Below are 18058 nucleotides of genomic sequence, written 5' to 3'. Positions count from 1 at the left end.
CAGCTGTCAGTTGTGATAACATGTATTGACGTTGCCCAAGGTGAATGGATATTAGGAGGTGAAGTACTTCAGAGCAAATTGACATTTCACGACTTGACGTAACAATACTGGGTGTTCCGGTATTAAAATCGGGAAGGGCTGGAGCGGGGTAATGAAAATTGTATGCGATTTGACATCCCAAGCACCACAGATTTAGCTTAAACGACTGGAAAATTGAATATCCATAGAAAAAAATGAAAGCTCCATAGCTTCACTTGTTTGCTCAATAAATGGCGTATTACAAGCCATCATTATATTACTGTCCTTTTCTTGCAATGTGTTTCGACAAGTTTCATCTAATCATGACCTATATAGCCTTCTAACTTTTCGAGCAAAAATCTATATGAATGGCCGTGTGGTCAGATACGTGGGTATCAACACCAACGATCATTACTCAAATCTCACTTGCTTCAGTGCTGGTGTTTTCCATTGGACTTTAGTATTTAAACAATCGTATTGCCGTTCTAGTTCTAGCGATGCATATCTTCAATGCGAAACCATACAACAGTACAGAGGAAAGGAGAAAGCTCTCCTCCAAGCGAGGAAGCTCCACTGGTTTGGGTATCCCACAAACAGATGGCGCCACCAGCTTTTTTGCTATTTTTAGAATGCATGAGTCGTTTGCCGTCTGCTAAACGAATTCTTTCTATATTCCGTTTAGGTTGAGAGTTTGAGTCGTTTAGAACTCGTTTAGTAGTCGTTTAGTAGATTTGTGGCACATGGGATAACAATACCCAAATAACCAAATCGGCCTTAACCCACTGTAAAGCCACTTCAAACCCAGGTGGGTTAGAGGTGGTCAATTCAGTCGTTAACCCACCAAATTTTAGAACAATTGGAGCTGTCAGCTCTATTAAGATGTTTTGACCTTGCCCACGCTTGGCCCACCTTTTCCAAACATGTTGACGAGAAAAAGATGGATCAAGTGCGGGCTAAGGTCAATATGCTGAACATGATTTCGATTACTTTAACTCATTCACTTACATCACAGCTTAACTTCGGCAATATTATTAATAAATTAACTGTGCACTGACCAGCAAAATAAAAGAGTCCATTTGCAAGTTAAAAAACACACGCATTCACATCTTACACAAATATGTTTCACAACAAATGAACTTAAACACACAAGTTTTATTGCTTCCTTTGCACAATTAAACACATTTTTGGGAGATACATGTTGAGCAAATAAATTACCCGTGCATAAAAAAACTGACTTTAACAAACATTGAAGTGGCCGCTTCTGTAGATGTGTGTTTAACCCACCAAACTGACAGTTTTTTTGGCTTTGCTCGATGCAACCGGATTTTTAGTATAGGAAATTGGTGACGTTTTCGGTATCTTGGTTATTTGGCTACTCAATGATGGCGCCCGGCAAACGCGATAATAATTCACCTTCTAAATAAACGCACCTTGGACGTTGCCCACGCTTGGCCAATATGCTGAAGAGGATTTTAACACATCGATTACTTTAACCCAATTACTTACGTTGCTGCATACCTTCGACAATATCATAAGTCAATAAAATGTGTACTGACCAGCGAAATTAAATAATTCATTTGCTAGTAAACAAAACACACACACAAACACATATTACAGAAGTATATTTCACAAAAAAAAACTAACAAACACACGTTTAATCACTTTCTTTGCATAATTCAACACATTTTGGGGTGAAATATGTTGAGTAAATGAATAAACCATGCATAAAAATATACTTCTACAACATTGAACAGGCCGCTTCTATGGCCGTGTGTTTTAACCCACTCAACTGATTTTTAACATTGTTTGATGCAAATGGATTTTTAGTACAGGAAATTGGTGGCGTTTTCGGTATCTTGGTTATTTGGGCTGGCATCGGTCTTAATAGAAGCATTCCAATTCCTCCTACCCAAGCTCCCGTCCTCACTGGTTTTCATTGGTCTTTTTGGGGATAATTACAATCGAAGTAAGCCATACATTTGTGCTAAAACAAGGACGGTTTGACAGATAGAAAGTGTCGCCAAAAAATTGTCGTGGAAGATTTCGTCTCAAAGGGTCGCCTATAGGCAGTGTAATCGCGAGGCCACACGAGGTGAAATATCTGACGGATAAAGCATCACAGCAACCAGCTGATGTTCTATGTAAACAAATAACGTGCACAAAATCGTATTTAAATCCATTAAATAACTTCAATATCGAGTGCTTCGTCAATTTTGAGTCAACAGTTTATTATTTCTTCCAATTAGGGAATGTTCTGCTTAAGAAGATATTACAGGGTTTCCCACGATTTATTGGTCAGTTCCCATGATTTTTTGGTGCGTTCCCACGATTTTTTGGTCGTATCCCATAGATTTTTGGTTCGTTCCCATAATTTATTGGTATTTTCCGATTGGATATCAATACAATTGGACCAAAAAATTCTGGGAAACGACCAAAAATCGTGGGAACGCATCAACAAAATATGGGAACCCACCAAAAATTGATGGGAACCGACCAATAAATCGTGGGAAACCCTGTATTTTTAATAGAATTTTGAAAGCGGATGTTGTGTCTTCCCCAATCCTTTAGCTGAACCTGTCAGATATTTCACCTGTCAAATAGTTAATTTCGCTGTATTTTTCACCTCATGTAGCCGCGCGATAACACTCGTAATGTCGTGAAACGCGAGCATTGCCTTTCTGTGAAAAATTCACAAACCTGCGACAATCACGGTTGCCTTTCATTTTGTTCTAGAAGCAGTGTTACGCGAAAATTTGAGATAGGCGGTATTTTGCGGCCGTTTTCGGTCCCCATCAACCGTGTATCTCGGGGACCGTTTGTATCTCCGAATTCGCGTATGAGAGGTACCATGTATCTCGGGGACTACCTGTATAAGAAAGTTAGTCACATTTTGGCTGGAAATCACGAGATTCGACTTACGCGGAAATTCGAGATACGCAGTATTTTGCAGCCGTTTTGCAGCGTTGCAGCCAGCCATTATCCGTATATCTCGGAGACCGCCTATGTATGTATGTAATTCATAGTTGAATCCGTTTCGAAAACCGTGAATGTACATCATGGTAGTCTTAACTAAATGTTCATTCCCAAATAGCCAAAATTGCTTAAGCAGCTCATTTTGGCACGCTAAAGATCGCTGCTCTAATTCGCCTTTTGCAGTAGATAAACAGCATCAAAGTTCTATGTGGGTCTTTCAAACAGCGCCTAAGCAGCTTCCTTATGCCACGATGCCAGGGATTATTTTTCTTTGTGTTTTATTTTCAAGCAAGCGTCATCGATGAAATAAACAACAAGATTTGTTTCGTTTAAACACAAATGTATATTTTTAAATCCTTTGTATTGATGAATTACAAAAATTTTACACAATTTACTGATAATTCACAATCACTTCACTCAATATTCATTCTTCAATTAACGAATCTAACTTGTGCAGCAGCAATGAGATTATTGCCGGCGTGCGTTTTTGACACTTTGACAAGAGCCACCTTGAACCGATGTCATGCATTAAAAAGCTATAAAGTTCCACCAAGTTCAGTACCCTTTCTTAACAAGCCTTCAAGTTCCATAATGAACCCTACACATAGTGCTAATCAGCCGTAAAGTTCCAAAGAGTACCATGTGCCTGTTAAAAAGCTCCATAGTTCCGCAAAGTACCGTCTATCTCTTAATCGGCCACAAAGTACGTCATCGGAACGATTTTTCGTTAAACAGCCCTAAATCAACTATAAAGTACGAGCTGGCTATTTGGGTTATAGCTAGTCCTGTTTCAAATACACTAGAGATAAGTTGGTTATTTAGTTTCTGGTTGTTTCTCACAGCGTTCGCTCAACATATTTCATACAACGCTGTTAACATTTGAGACTTACAATACCTAGAACAATACACCTTCTCCTACCACCTTCCTACCACATTTTTCAGCAACAGTGTGTACGGCATCTTATCGGCTAGAGCAAACACTGAAACGAGGAGGGCATGTGAAAGATAAACAATCAAAACAATCTTATCAGCTCATCTTCATCCTTCGTCAGCTTCCCTAGACCACTTCACGGTTTGTTAAATGCATCAAAGATGCATACACGAGTAATGCAACAAAGAATTATATTTTAATGAAACGTGTAGCAACAGATCAGTGAGTGTTTGACATTGGTGCTACACATTGCTTCAATTCACCCTAGAAATAGAGAACGTGTTTCTGTGAATGGACTGTGAAATGGACGTGAAACATACTCTCGACGAATCTAGCTTCTTAGTGCATTCATTCGCTAAATCAAACAAAAGTGCATGTTCATTGAATCGAAAAAAGTCGCTCTCGGTCCCCATCATTCCATCGCAGAATGAAAATTTTTTGTGTGTTCCAAAAGCGATTCATAGTGGGATGAGGCAAAATCTGCCCGAGATGGGAGTGGAATTGCCTTTCGATGACATTGCTATTCATACGGAATTTAAACATACAACAGCTTATCAAACAATAACTAAAAGTGTTTCACAATCTACACTGCCCATTCCTGAAAATTATAGTTTTACTTCAGTGCAAATTCAAATCTACAAGCGACGGTGGTTTTTGCTAGTTTTGACCATTCTTAATATAGCTGTATCATATGTGCAATGGATACAATACAGTATAGTGGCCAATATAATGGCAAAGTATTATAACATTTCATCAGCATGGATCGACTGGACATCCATGATTTTTATGGTGATTTATATTATTGCAGTGTTCCCTGTATCATACGTCATGGACGTAAGAAACATGCGGCAGTCCGCAGTTATTGGTACAGTTGGAACAGCGCTTGGGGCATGGATAAAAGTGTTTTCAACAGACCCGTCTCAGTTTCAAATAGTTATTGTTGGTCAAATTATTTCAGCAGTTGCGCAAGTATTTTTACTTAGCATTCCTTCGCGTTTATCTGCTACATGGTTTTCTCCTGAGGAAGCTTCTTCAGTATGTGCGTTCGGAGTTTTTGGAGCTCAATTAGGAATTGCCATTGGATTTTTTCTCACACCTATGGTCATTGTAAATCATGAAGAGCTTAGTGCAATTAGTATTGATCTACAAGTTTTTCTTATGGGAGTAGCTGGAATCTCCACTATGATAGCATGCATGGTAATAGCTGTATTTAAATCGGAACCACCATTTGCACCGAGCCATGTGCAGGCTTTACAAAGAACAATGAAACCAAGACGCAAAGACTACTGGCCATCTGTAGCACGACTATTAAAAGATGAAAACTATCTAATTTTGGTAATCGCGTATGGAATTAACGTAGGCTTATTCAATGCGTTCTCGACATTGCTCAATCAAATCGTGCTAAATTATTTTCCTGATAGTGCAACCGATGCTGGAAGAATAGGTTTAGCATTAATTGTATTAGGATTGATCGGCTCGATGGTTTTTGGTTATTTACTTGACACAAGCCACAAGTATAAAGCTACTGCTGTATGGGTAGGTGCACTTAACCTGATTTAATGAAATTTAAATGTACAAACTGCTGTGTTTTTTTATAATTTACAGGTCTGTCGGCTCTCAGCAGTAACTTTAGTCATATTTGCACTGGCTTTGGAAAGTCGATCCAAAAAATTGTTGGCAGTAGCCTCCGTGTTTCTTGGGTAAAGTTTATCCATTTGAATAATGAATAATATTTCGAAAAAATACTTATACGGTTCATTCTTAGCTTTTTCATGACAGGGTTTCAACCAATAGGATATGAGTTTGCAGCTGAGCTCACATTTCCCGAACCTGATGGGCCAGTAATGGGTATTTTAAATATTTCTACGCAGATATTTGGTATAGTTATAACATTGATGATATCCGGAATACAAAAAATTCTCGGAGATCTTGTAGGAAATATAGTGAGTAAAGAAAAAGTTTTCTTTTTAGAATCGAAATCATATTTTTATTCATAACTTTTTGTGTCAAGGTTTTCGCAGCATTTCTCTTACTAGATGGAAATATCATCGCTCTGATTCGATCAGATTTACGACGTTATAATACTCATTTGGAAATAGAAAGCGAGGCTGCGAGGGAATTTGCTGAGGATGCTAGTGTACGCTACGGTGATATCTCAAACTATGAAGATTCTCCCTTAAAACTGAAAATAGATGGCTGCAGTTGATAGTAGAATTTCTAGCTTTGTGTCCAATAGTCATCTTTATCTATACAGTCTGTTCCCAAGTTAGGTGGATCTCGACATACGCGTATTTGGATATTGTGTCATACCAGTACAATTTGCTTCAATAATGTAAAGTAAATTGCTTTTTGCAAAAAAAAATAAACCGTTTAAAAACATAAATATAAAAAAATAACCTGATGCTTATTAAATAAATTATGTTTATAGAAATGTGCCAAATGAAATCCAAAAAACCTATTTATTGTATGTATTTTGGATGAGAATCGTGATATTCGACTTACGCGGACATTCGAGTGAGGTGGATACCTCGGGAATACAACAATCACTAATCGCGGAAACAGACAGTATCGTATATTTAAGTTCGTGAATTAAATAAGGAGTACCTTGCTATGTACTGAATTCTGAAACCGCTTTTTAAGTTTAATATAATGCTGGCTACATTTTATACATACACTTTACGCTAGGCAATCTGCACTTGATTTAGTGCGGATGTTTGAATTTCGTTTTGTCGTGTTTTTTTTCTAAACTTCTTATTTTTGTCTCAGTTTATGAGTTTATTGTTACATTACTTTGGAGCGCCGTTTATCCGGGTACCTTTTATCCGACTGTCTGTTAATCCGTGCTGTTGAGAAATGTCAGGTTATTTATACCAAAAAACTAAAAAATAATTCAAAAATTAATCAGGAATTGGTAATAAAATATATAATTTGACCTTTCATCCGTGTTATTCGCATATCCGGTCGAGGTAAAGTCCCGAGAAGCCCGGATAAACGACGCTCTACTGGACTTACATTTTCATGTTGTACAAAGAAAGCTTATCCCAAATACAGTAGAACGTCGATTATTCGGGCAGCTCGGGACCGGGCGGATGCCGATTAATCGATTTCCTCGGATAATCCCCCAAGAAATGACAACGGTCCAAGAAATGTCAAATTCATATAATAATTATAAAATTTACTGGTTTTACTTACAATTCACCTTAAACCAATCCATTAATCACCGATAGAATATTTTTAGAATCAATAACAATATACAGTTGAGCGCCGTTTATCCGGGCTTCTCGGGACTTGACCTCGCCCGGATATCCCAATAACTCGGATAATAGGTAAAATTATATATTTTATCACCAATTCCTGTCTGGTGGTACAGTCGTCAACTCGTACGACGTAACAACATGCCCGTCATGGGTTCAAGTCCCGAATAGACCGTGCCCCCATACGTAGGACTGACTATCCTGCTATGGTAACAATAAGTAACTGAAAGCCAAGCTCACTTCATTAGTGGGTACTGGCAGGCCTTGACCGACAGCGGTTGTTGTGCCAAAGAAGAAGATCACCAATTCCTGCTTAATTTTTGGAAAATTATTTCATTTTTTTTGTATAAATAACCCAGTTTTTATTACTTCTTATGTTTTTCCAATGAGAATATTTGAAATTTGCCATGAATTATAGTGTTTTTTGTTGTGACAATGTGCTCTTATAACCGCTTTTCAAATATCCTCCTCATAAGGCCCGTGTCTGTGTTCCACCGGATGTGATTTTATCGGAAGGCCTATCAAAATTTTATATGCAATTTGACAGATAACGTCGGACGTGCGATTTCGTTCTCAACAGCACGGATTAACGGACAGTCGGATAAAAGGTACCCGGATAAACCGCGCTCCACTGTATTTAACAATTGTTCTTTATCAAAAATGAAGTTAAAAAATATCACTAGACTCTAGATAACTCCACAACAAATGTTTTTGCAAAGCAGACCATCGCAGAAAATCTTCGCCACAATTGACCAACTGTCAAACTCATGCACACGGTAAAGCCGCCCGCCGGATAATCGACGTTCTACTGTAACCAAATCGGCCTTAACCCACAGTAAAGCCACTTCAAACTCACGTGGGTTAGTTGTGGTCGATTCTGTCGTTAACCCACCAAATTTTAGAACAATTGAGAGCTGTCAGTTCTAATAAGATGTATCCCTACCAGCATTAAACGGCTTTGAAGGCATTCAGAAGGCATTTAAGGCCTTAGTCGCCTTAGAAGGCGAATAAAGATTTCAACCGAAACTTTCACGGCTGTAACGGGTTCTCTTCGAAATCTTTCAACTTTTTTATTCAAGGAGAACAGATAGCTTGCCGCCATCTTAGCTTGTTTATGTACTGAATTTGCACCTGTACCAATGTAACTGCCAAATAGAGCAGTAATAACGCTTTTGGTTCCGAATCGAGAAAGCGTGTGTTCAAATCCAGATTTTTATGATCTTTTTTCTGCGTTTATTTCTTTTTAAATTAATTTTTCTTACTATAATTACTTTAAACAAAATTTATGTGAAGCGAAATTAAAATAATACCTTTTTAAAAAAAATAATATTTACACTATGTTCACCGTTCATTATCAGGATGGGAGAAATATGTATCTCATTTTTCCTTTTATTTTAGTTATCGAAATGAGTTTGATATATTATCACCTTTCAATGAGTTGGTCTTTAACAACCGAATAATGTAGACCATCTTTAATAAAGTGAAATAGCTCAGAGCTTAACGCAAGAGAACATAACACGTAAATCGTGCTATCGTATCTCACGCTCATATCTGGGAACACTACAACAGTGCAGTGCTGAAGACGCTTGTAAGGTTTTCTTTTGACAGTTGCAATTTCAAATTTCAAATTAAAAGCGAAATTTTTCATTGACATATTTCAAAGGCATTTAATTACTGCTAAATGCACTGCTGATCGCCTTCAATTCACCGGCGATTACAAGGCGATTAGAAGGCATTTAACGGAAATTTGCGGGTAGGGATTGACCTTACGCTTGGCCCATCATTTCCAAACATGTTGATAAGAAAAAGATGGATCATTGTAAACACAGTTTTGAGAGTGAGAGCGAACAGCCACAAGGCGAAAGTTTTAGTTTTAACTATTTATTCTCCTGAAGACAAATACAAATAAATCCAAATAAAATAGCAAATAACTTTAAAACGGTGTCACCTGCTGCTCGCTTCGTTCGCTACTGCCCTGAAGCGCGTGCAACCGTTTCCCTGTCATTTCAACTGTCACTTTCCTTAGCTGTCATTTCACTTCATTTCGTTTATACGTCCGGGTTGGACTCATCTATAGCACTGCCTTTTCCTAACAATCATGTTGACGACGGAACTCAGGCCAGGTCAAATTAGTCGTTTCACTGGATATCAGTAAAACAAATTACTGAAAATGCAGCAATTCTTTCTGTCAAATCGACCTGTCAGTCAGAACATCAAAACAAAACAATGCGGTACCCACTAGCTCGTGATGTGCAAAAAGTTAATTTTGTAGGCGCTTACAGGCACCCTGGTGAAATTTCAGGTGATATTTCGGCTTACGGGAATAATTTAAAATTATTGACAGCCGTGTTGGTATGTACAATGTTTGCTACAACCCACTGTACTTGCTGAAATTTGAGCGCTTACTGTGAGCGTTTACTGAACCAGCTACACTTCGGCGGCGGCAAAATACAGTATAAAAGTGTATAAAACAACACAAAACATGTGTGAACATGAATTGAGGAACTGGCAATCTCTAAGCGTAAATAAAAACTCAATTTAAAAGAAATATTTCGTCATTTTTTAATCGCAACCAACTACTGAAAAATCAGTAATATAAGAATGGCTTTACTGCGGTTTCAGTAAACGAGCTGTCAGTATGGTGAGCACCGGACATTACTGAATGATTCAGTAAACATTCTTTTTACTGAAAGGATTACTGAAACTTCAGTTAAAAAAATTTCAGTAAAATTTTACTGAAGTTCAGTAAAAAAAGTTTTCTGTGTAGGAAATGCCAAGACGTTCAAAGAAAATCGAGACGATTTCCGTTCAGTTTCTAAATTAGATCTGAGGTTTATTTAACAAAATTGGATCTTATATACTAACATTTTTGATGGTGTTGAAACGTGTCCGTACACGTTGTTTAATTGTATTGGTGCCAGTGTGTGAAAGTACCGTGGCCCTTTTTGGCGAAGCATGCAACGGTTTGTTTATAATCTTTATGTTTCCATATGCTGCTTTGTTTATTTTTCGGTTCCACGCATTCTAGATTAATCCTAACCGCAGGACTCCACACAGCATAACACGGAGCGCAACATAACAACTGACAGCTGCCTAACGCTTCAGAAAACGCTACTTTGATGGTACCATGTTTTGAATATCCTTAGTAGGCCGCTCATTTCTCGTTGAAATGCTACCAACCTACTGCGATGACCGACAGTTTATGAAACGCTTTACCTCCTTTCCCAAATGTTTTGCTTTTCCATTCCAGTTAAAGTAAAACATGGGAAAATAACATATTTTCTGGAGCGGCTCCAAATTGTTTGGCAAAATGCTTCGGTCAGCCGCCGCCAGATGCGTTAGTGAAAATCGAAAATACACCAGAGAGTACGATCAATGTAGCCCGGCCTTAACGTCCTCGTTTTTGGTCGATTGGTGAAAGAATTTGTTACATGCACATATGCATGTTTTCGTCCTAATTTCTGTCTGCCTACCGGCACCAGCTCTATATATTTTTATTACCCTACACGTTGTTCGAGTGGCTTATGCTTATCGATGAACTCAAGAAACGGGCCGTTCCCAAATGTATATTTATTTAGGCCAACGATCTCGTTCTCATACGATAAGTTACAATAGTTTCGAATTCCTACCCAAACTTAGCCGTTGCAAATGAAATATTTGTTGCAATTTAAATCTCCTCAACTCAGTCGTTGCAATTTAAAAATCGCCTCAAACCTACCCGTTGCTGCCGCAACAGATCAAGTGCTGGCTAAGGTCAATATGCCGAACATGATTTTAACACATCGATTTCTTTAACTCATTCACTTACATCACAACATAACTTCGGCAATATTATTAATAAATTAACTGGGCACTGACCAGCGAAATGAAAGAGTCCATTTGCAAGCAAACAAACACACGCATCCACATCTTACACAAATATGTTTCACAACAAATGAACTTAAACACACAAGTTTTATTGCTTCCTTTGGACAATTAAACATATTTTGGTGTGATACATGTGGAGTAAATTACCCGTGCGTAAAAAACTGACTTTAACAAACATTGAAGTGGTCACTTCTGGAAATGTGTGGTTTAATCCACCAAACTGGCAGTTTTTTGGCTTTGTTTGATGCAACTGGATTTTTAGTACAGGAAATTGGTGGCGTTTTCGGTATCTTAGTTATTTGGGATCCAAATTCGTATTTATGAGATTTTCACGGTAGGGTAACTGTACCAGTTTTCGGCAGTGTACCTATTTTCGGCAGGATAGCTAAAAACGTGAAATTCTGCACAAATGTGGTAAAAAATTTCACAAAACACAATTTTGTAGTGAAAGTGTAATTATTTGATATTCACATACGAAGTTTCACACCATTTCATTACGTATTTTTCTAAATATCAAATAAATTGTGCTTTTTTTCGGCAGCTTTGCTGTCAGCCAATGGTTCGGCAGGTTTTGTGATTAAGAGAATCAGAACAGTAAAACAATGAAAAAGTGGTGTATATTAAAGATTTTATGCTTATTTAATTTATTCTAACTTGTTCGGAATTTTAAAATTACGATAAACAGGTTATTTTTCACTTTAAATGCTGCCGAAAATAGGTACACAGTAAATGTCAAATCAGTACAATTTGCTTGAAGTTCGGTATAAATTGCATTTTGGCTAACAAATTGAAATCGCTTAAAAGCCAGAAATATTAGAATTTTCTGCACAAATCATATGAAATAAATGATAAAGTGTATAAAAAAGCTAAGTTAAATAAAAAAAAACTGCGAGTGATAAATAGTATTTTGGTCAAAAACGTGAAATTCGACTTACGCGGATATTCGAGTTACGCGGATTCGCCGGGAACGCAGAAACCGCGTAACTCGGGAACAGACTGTATCCTTAGTAGGCCGCAAGGTGTGTTTATTTAGAACAAGGTCCTTGAAAGAGAACAGGTCGAAGCGCTTAGAGTAAATTGACAGAAAGCCATGGGAAAATTTTGACAGTTAAAGTGAACATTGTTTATGTTTAGCGATGGACGTTGCTATGGAGTGAATGAGAGTTTTGTTGAGCATTTTACATTCAATTCCTGTTAGAATATTTGATGAATTGGAATCCAATTAGAATATTACATGACTGATACAATCCAAGGATCTCTTTTATCATTCGTAGACGGGTTATAAGTAAATGACGGTATGCATATTGTACCAGTGTGTGTCGATTGGATGTTTCATTTTACTCTCAGTGTTCAATTGAAAGTAAAAAGGACTTCTTTAACTCAGTTGAACATGTTAAACATTTAGTTTTTCCAGCAGGACCGTTGCAAACGGTAGTGGTTTGTGGTCACGGAATGGCAAACAATGAAAAAGGTTATCAATGTTTCTGGATACAGAGTAGACTGCAATTACTTCTCCTTTATTGTCCAGTGTTGTGTCTTTGCTCTTTGCACTTATTACTTTTATTTACACATTAAAACTTTACATAATAAATAATAATAAATATACACGAAATACAAACACGTTAAAACGTAGGCCGCTCGCCAGCCGCACCGAGCGCCCCTGCCGAGAGCTCCTGCTCGATCGGCTCGCTAACACACTCTAACTGTGCGCTCGGCACACACTAAGCCTTGCGCTGCTTAGTGTGTGCGACAGTGTGTGTGACACACTGTCGTCCTCCTGGACGTTGACCGGTGGCAGCGCAACTGCCACGGCAAGTCCAGGGGTCGGCACGGCTGCCCACAACATCTCCCCCTTTTAATACCGAAGGGCTCGAACCGACGCGGGGGTATTCCACTAAGGGAATACCGGCGTGGTGAACCCTTCCGACCGATGCTGCCAAGATGTGGGGACCCCGATGTTGGTGCGCTGAGCAGCGCTGGCTGCTGCTCTCGGGCCACACCGCGATGGCGATGACGCGGCGGTGATGCTGCTGCTGTGCCGCTCCCTGGGACGGCGGCGATGGTGTGACGGCGATGATGATGACGATGATGATAACGATGATGATGATGATGCCGCGATGATGAAGGTGCCGCGATGATGATGATGCCGCGATAATGATGACGATGATGATGATGATCCTTGCCCCAGGGCAGCAGCGATGTATTTTTTTTTTTTCGATGACGGGCGGCAGAGATGAAAATACTCGGGCGGCATTGTTCCTCGCCCTCCTACGATGCGTTGGCTCATCGCCCTTCTTTTTGCTGTGGCTGCAGTCGGGCGCAATTGACGACGCCCGTTCGACTGCAGCCGGGACGGCATGCAACCTCGTCCCATCTGGACATTGTGGCTGTAGCCGAGGCGCAATTGGCGACGCCTGTTCGACTACAGCCAGGGTGAAAACGTTCGCACTGATGTGGGCTGCTGTGTTGCAGCCGATGCAACTTGTGCGTTGCCGATCCTGTTGTGCTGCCGAGGCGGAATGTCACGTCGCCGTGGTGAGAGGCAGGGCTCGAGCCGCGGCGGAATTGCTGCCTCGCCGATGATGTGCTGAGCTCGAGCCGGGGCGGTATTGCTCGTCGCCGATGGATCCTTGTTGTGCTGCCGAGGCGGAATGTTACGTCGCCGTTATGTGAGGCAGGGCTCGAGCCGCGGCGGAATTTGTGCCTCGCCGATGATGAGCTGAGCTCGAGCCGGGCGGTATTGCTCGTCGCCGATGGATCATTGCACTGCTGCTGCTGCAGCTGGGTGGAATGCGTCCTCACCCGTGAAACCTTGGGCTGCAGCATGGGCGGATGTGACGCCCATCCGAATGTTCCAGCAGCAAGGCGGAAAGCTACCTCGCCTGTGGTGCTGCTGGCGTTGCTGGGGCTGCAGCCCGACGACCTTCCTTGTCGCCGAGAGTGTGTGCTCGGCTGCCCATGTGGTCGCCAATGATGGGACGGCAGCCGGGGGCCTCGGTGTTGGCGGCGGTGGCGACCCAAACCGTTCGCGGTGTCCCGCAAGCACGGGGACCGGTGCCAACGCGATGGCCGCTGCGATGATACAGCAAAAACGAGATGGGCCCGATCGCGATGGCGTTCCGCGGGTTCTTGTTGGATCCCCCTTACGCAGGAGGATCCCATCCTCGTCGCCACTGTTGTGTCTTTGCTCTTTGCACTTATTACTTTTATTTACACTTTAAAACTTTACATAATAAATAATAATAAATATACACGAAATACAAACACGTTAAAACGTAGGCCGCGCGCCAGCCGCACCGAGCGCCCCTGCCGAGAGCTCCTGCTCGATCGGCTCGCTAACACACTCTAACTGTGCGCTCGGCACACACTAAGCCTTGCGCTGCTTAGTGTGTGCGACAGTGTGTGTGACACACTGTCGTCCTCCTGGACGTTGACCGGTGGCAGCGCAACTGCCACGGCAAGTCCAGGGGTCGGCACGGCTGCCCACAACATCCAGAAAAGATTGACCGCAAGAAATTTAACCAATATAACCTTCATAATAGTAAATTCGTCCACTTTTGCGCGTTAACTATTAGCCGTTTGTTTGTAAACACTTTTTCATGAAACTGTCAAAAGCGAGCTGAAAATGGCAACCTACCCAAATAGCCAGCTCGTACTTTATAGCTGATTTAGGGCTGATTAACGAAAAATCGTTCCGATGTCGTACTTTGGGGCTGATTAAGAGATGAAGCGGTACTTTGCCGAACTATGGAGCTTTTTAACAGGCACATGGTACTCTTTGCAACTTTGCGGCTGATTAGCACTATCCCAAATAGCCAGAATTGCTTAAGCAGCTCATTTTGGCACGCTAAAGATCGCTGCTCTAATTCGCCTTTTGCAGTAGATAAACAGCATCAAAGTTCTATGTGGGTCTTTCAAACAGCGCCTTAGCAGCCTCCTTATGCCACGATGCCAGGGATTATTTTTCTTTGTGTTTTATTTTCAAGCAAGCGTCATCGATGAAATAGACAACAAAATTTGTTTCGTTTAAACACATAAGTATATTTTTAAAATCCTTTGTATTGATGAATTACACCAAATTTTACACAATTTACTGATAATTCACAATCACTTCACTCAATATTCATTCTTCAATTAACGAATCGAACATGTGCAACAGCAATGAGATTATTGCCGGCGTCCGTCTTTGACACTTTGACAAGAGCCATCTCGTACCGATGTCATGCATTAAAAAGCTATAAAGTTCCACCAAGTTCGGTACGGTTTCTTAACAAGCCTTCAAGTTTCACCATGAACCCTACACATAGTGCTAATCAGCCGCAATGTTCCAAAGAGTACCATGTGCCTGTTAAAAAGCTCCATAGTTCCGCAAAGTACCGTCTATGTCTTAATCAGCCACAAAGTACGACATCGGACCGATTTTTCGTTAAACAGCTCTAAATCAGCTATAAAGTACGAGCTGGCTATTTGGGATGTGTAGGGTTCATGGTGGAACTTGAAGGCTTGTTAAGAAAGGGTACCGAACTTGGTGGAACTTTATAGCTTTTTAATGCATGACATCGGTACAAGGTGGCTCTTGTCAAAGTGTCAAAGACGTACGCCGCCAATAATCTCATTGCTGCTGCACAAGTTAGATACGTTAATTGAAGAATGAATATTGAGTGAAGTGATTGTGAATTATCAGTATATTGTGTAAAATTTTGTGTAATTCATCAATACAAAGGATTTAAAAATATACATTTGTGTTTAAACGAAACAAATCTTGTTGTTTATTTCATCGATGACGCTTGCTTGAAAATAAAACACAAAGAAAAATAATACCTGGCATCGTGGCATAAGGAAGCTGCCTAGGCGCTGTTTGAAAGACCCACATAGAACTTTGATGCTGTTTATCTACTGCAAAAGGCGAATTAGAGCAGCGATCTTTAGCGTGCCAAAATGAGCTGCTTAAGCAATTCTGGCTATTTGGGTACCCAAATAGCCAGCTCGTACTTTATAGCTGATTTAGGGCTGTTTAACGAAAAATCGTTCCGATGTCGTACTTTGTGGCTGATTAAGAGATAGACGGTACTTTGCGGAACTATGGAGCTTTTTAACAGGCACATGGTACTTTTTGGAACTTTGCGGCTGATTAGCACTATGTGTAGGGTTCATGGTGGAACTTGAAGGCTTGTTAAGAAAGCGTACCGAACTTGGTGGAACTTTATAGCTTTTTAATGCATGACATCGGTACGAGATGGCTCTTGTCAAAGTGTCAAAGACGGACGCCGGCAATAATCTCATTGCTGCTGCACAAGTTAGATTCGTTAATTGAAGAATGAATATTGAGTGAAGTGATTGTGAATTATCAGTAAATTGTGTGACATTTTGTGTAATTCATCAATACAAAAAATTTAAAAATATACACATGTGTTTAAACGAAACAAATCTTGTTGTTTATTTCATCGATGACGCTTGCTTGAAAATAAAACACAAAGAAAATAATCCCTGGCATCGTGGCATAAGGAAGCTGCTTAGGCGCTGTTTGAAAGACCCACATAGAACTTTGATGCTGTTTATCTACTGCAAAAGGCGAATTAGAGCAGCGATCTTTAGCGTGCCAAAATGAGCTGCTTAAGCAATTCTGGCTATTTGGGTAGCAACGGGCTTTGCATCGACCTGTTCTCCTTAATAGATCTTGATTTAGAAGGTGAATTATTAGCGCGTTTGTTGGGCACCATCATTGAGTATTGTTCTGTCAAATCGCATACAATTTTCTATACCCCCCTCCAGCCCTTCCCGATTTTAAAACCGGAGCCCCCAGTATTGTTATGTCAAGTCGTGAAATATCAATTTGCTCTGAAGCACTTCACCTCCTAATAATCAAACACCTTGGTATGCCGCTCATTTCTCGTTGAAAAGCTACCAACCTACTGCGATGACCGACAGTTAATGAAACGCATTACCTCCTTTCCCAAGCGTTTTCTCAAGCGTTTGACAGCTGTCAGTTGTTATGTTGCGCTCCGTGTTATGCTGTGTGGAGTCCTGCGGTAAGTGAATGAGTTAAAGAAATCGATGTGTTAAAATCATGTTCAGCATTTTGACCTTAGCCCGCACTTGATAAATCTTTTTCTCGTCAACATGTTTGGAACAGGTGGGCCAAGCGTGCGTAAGGTCAATACATCTTATTAGAACTGACAGCTCTCAATTGTTCTAAAATTTGGTGGGTTAACGACTGAATCGACCACATCTAACCCACGTGGGTTTGAAGTGGCTTTACAGTGGGTTAACCTTTAAATTGGCAACCGGATACCCGGGATTTTTTTCAACTTCGAACTGCAATAACTTTTGATTCATTGCTTTTATTGACCTGAAATTTTCCGTAGCCTCCCGACTTTTAATTTATGATATTTTGGTGCATAAGTTGTAATTTTAAACAGCCTGTAAGTATATTATTTTGATTTTTTTTAACTTTACCATGTAAGTTGGCAACCAGCATACCCGGGTATTCCATACATTTTGTATGGAGAATGACGTTTCTCTTCTTCCTCTTTTCGTATTGTGCTTATTTTTGAATCAAATTCAAGCGATTCCAAATTTCAATTTGACCTTTATTTTTATAATAAAATGAAAAAAATTAATGAATAAATGAAATAGAAGAAAATATATGGTCGGCATTACTTGCTTACAGCATTAAAATATAGAAAGCATTGTTTACCTATGAAAATCGGTTTTTTTTTGCATCAAAACGTGTGGAATACCCGGGTATGCCGGTTGCCAACTTACGTGTGTAAATCTGGTTGCCAACTCTACGGTTAAGGCCGATTTGGTTATTTGGGGTATCTCTGCGAAACAGCAGGCGCGATTGGAGGCACGGAAGATTTGACAGCACTGTTTTACAACTGTTATAAACAAGGCGCGAATTTCGTCTAGAAGCAGTGTAAGGCTACTTAGGTTGGGATGTATCCCGTTTTTTCATAAACTTCATGTGGTCAGCCTAAATACGAACCAAATCTGCATCTCCTTTAAATAAAAA

The 18058-nt window shown here is 40.1% G+C and overlaps 1 protein-coding gene across 1 annotated transcript; it reads left to right on the top strand.

Moving 5' to 3' along the window:
• The first annotated feature begins 4002 nt into the window (after positions 1 to 4002).
• On the top strand, positions 4003 to 6279 carry LOC121600496 (feline leukemia virus subgroup C receptor-related protein 2-like). Its single transcript, XM_041929145.1, has 5 exons — positions 4003 to 4063; positions 5283 to 5458; positions 5528 to 5622; positions 5688 to 5865; positions 5934 to 6279. The coding sequence occupies exons 2-5, from the start codon at positions 5402 to 5404 to the stop codon at positions 6126 to 6128; spliced, it is 525 nt and encodes a 174-aa protein (XP_041785079.1). The 5' UTR covers positions 4003 to 4063; positions 5283 to 5401; the 3' UTR covers positions 6129 to 6279.
• Positions 6280 to 18058: the final 11779 nt, after the last annotated feature.

This window comes from Anopheles merus, chromosome 3L (genome assembly GCF_017562075.2).
Source record: "Anopheles merus strain MAF chromosome 3L, AmerM5.1, whole genome shotgun sequence".
In the NCBI taxonomy this organism is placed as follows: domain Eukaryota; kingdom Metazoa; phylum Arthropoda; class Insecta; order Diptera; family Culicidae; genus Anopheles; species Anopheles merus.
This window is presented reverse-complemented; position numbering and strand designations above follow the sequence as displayed.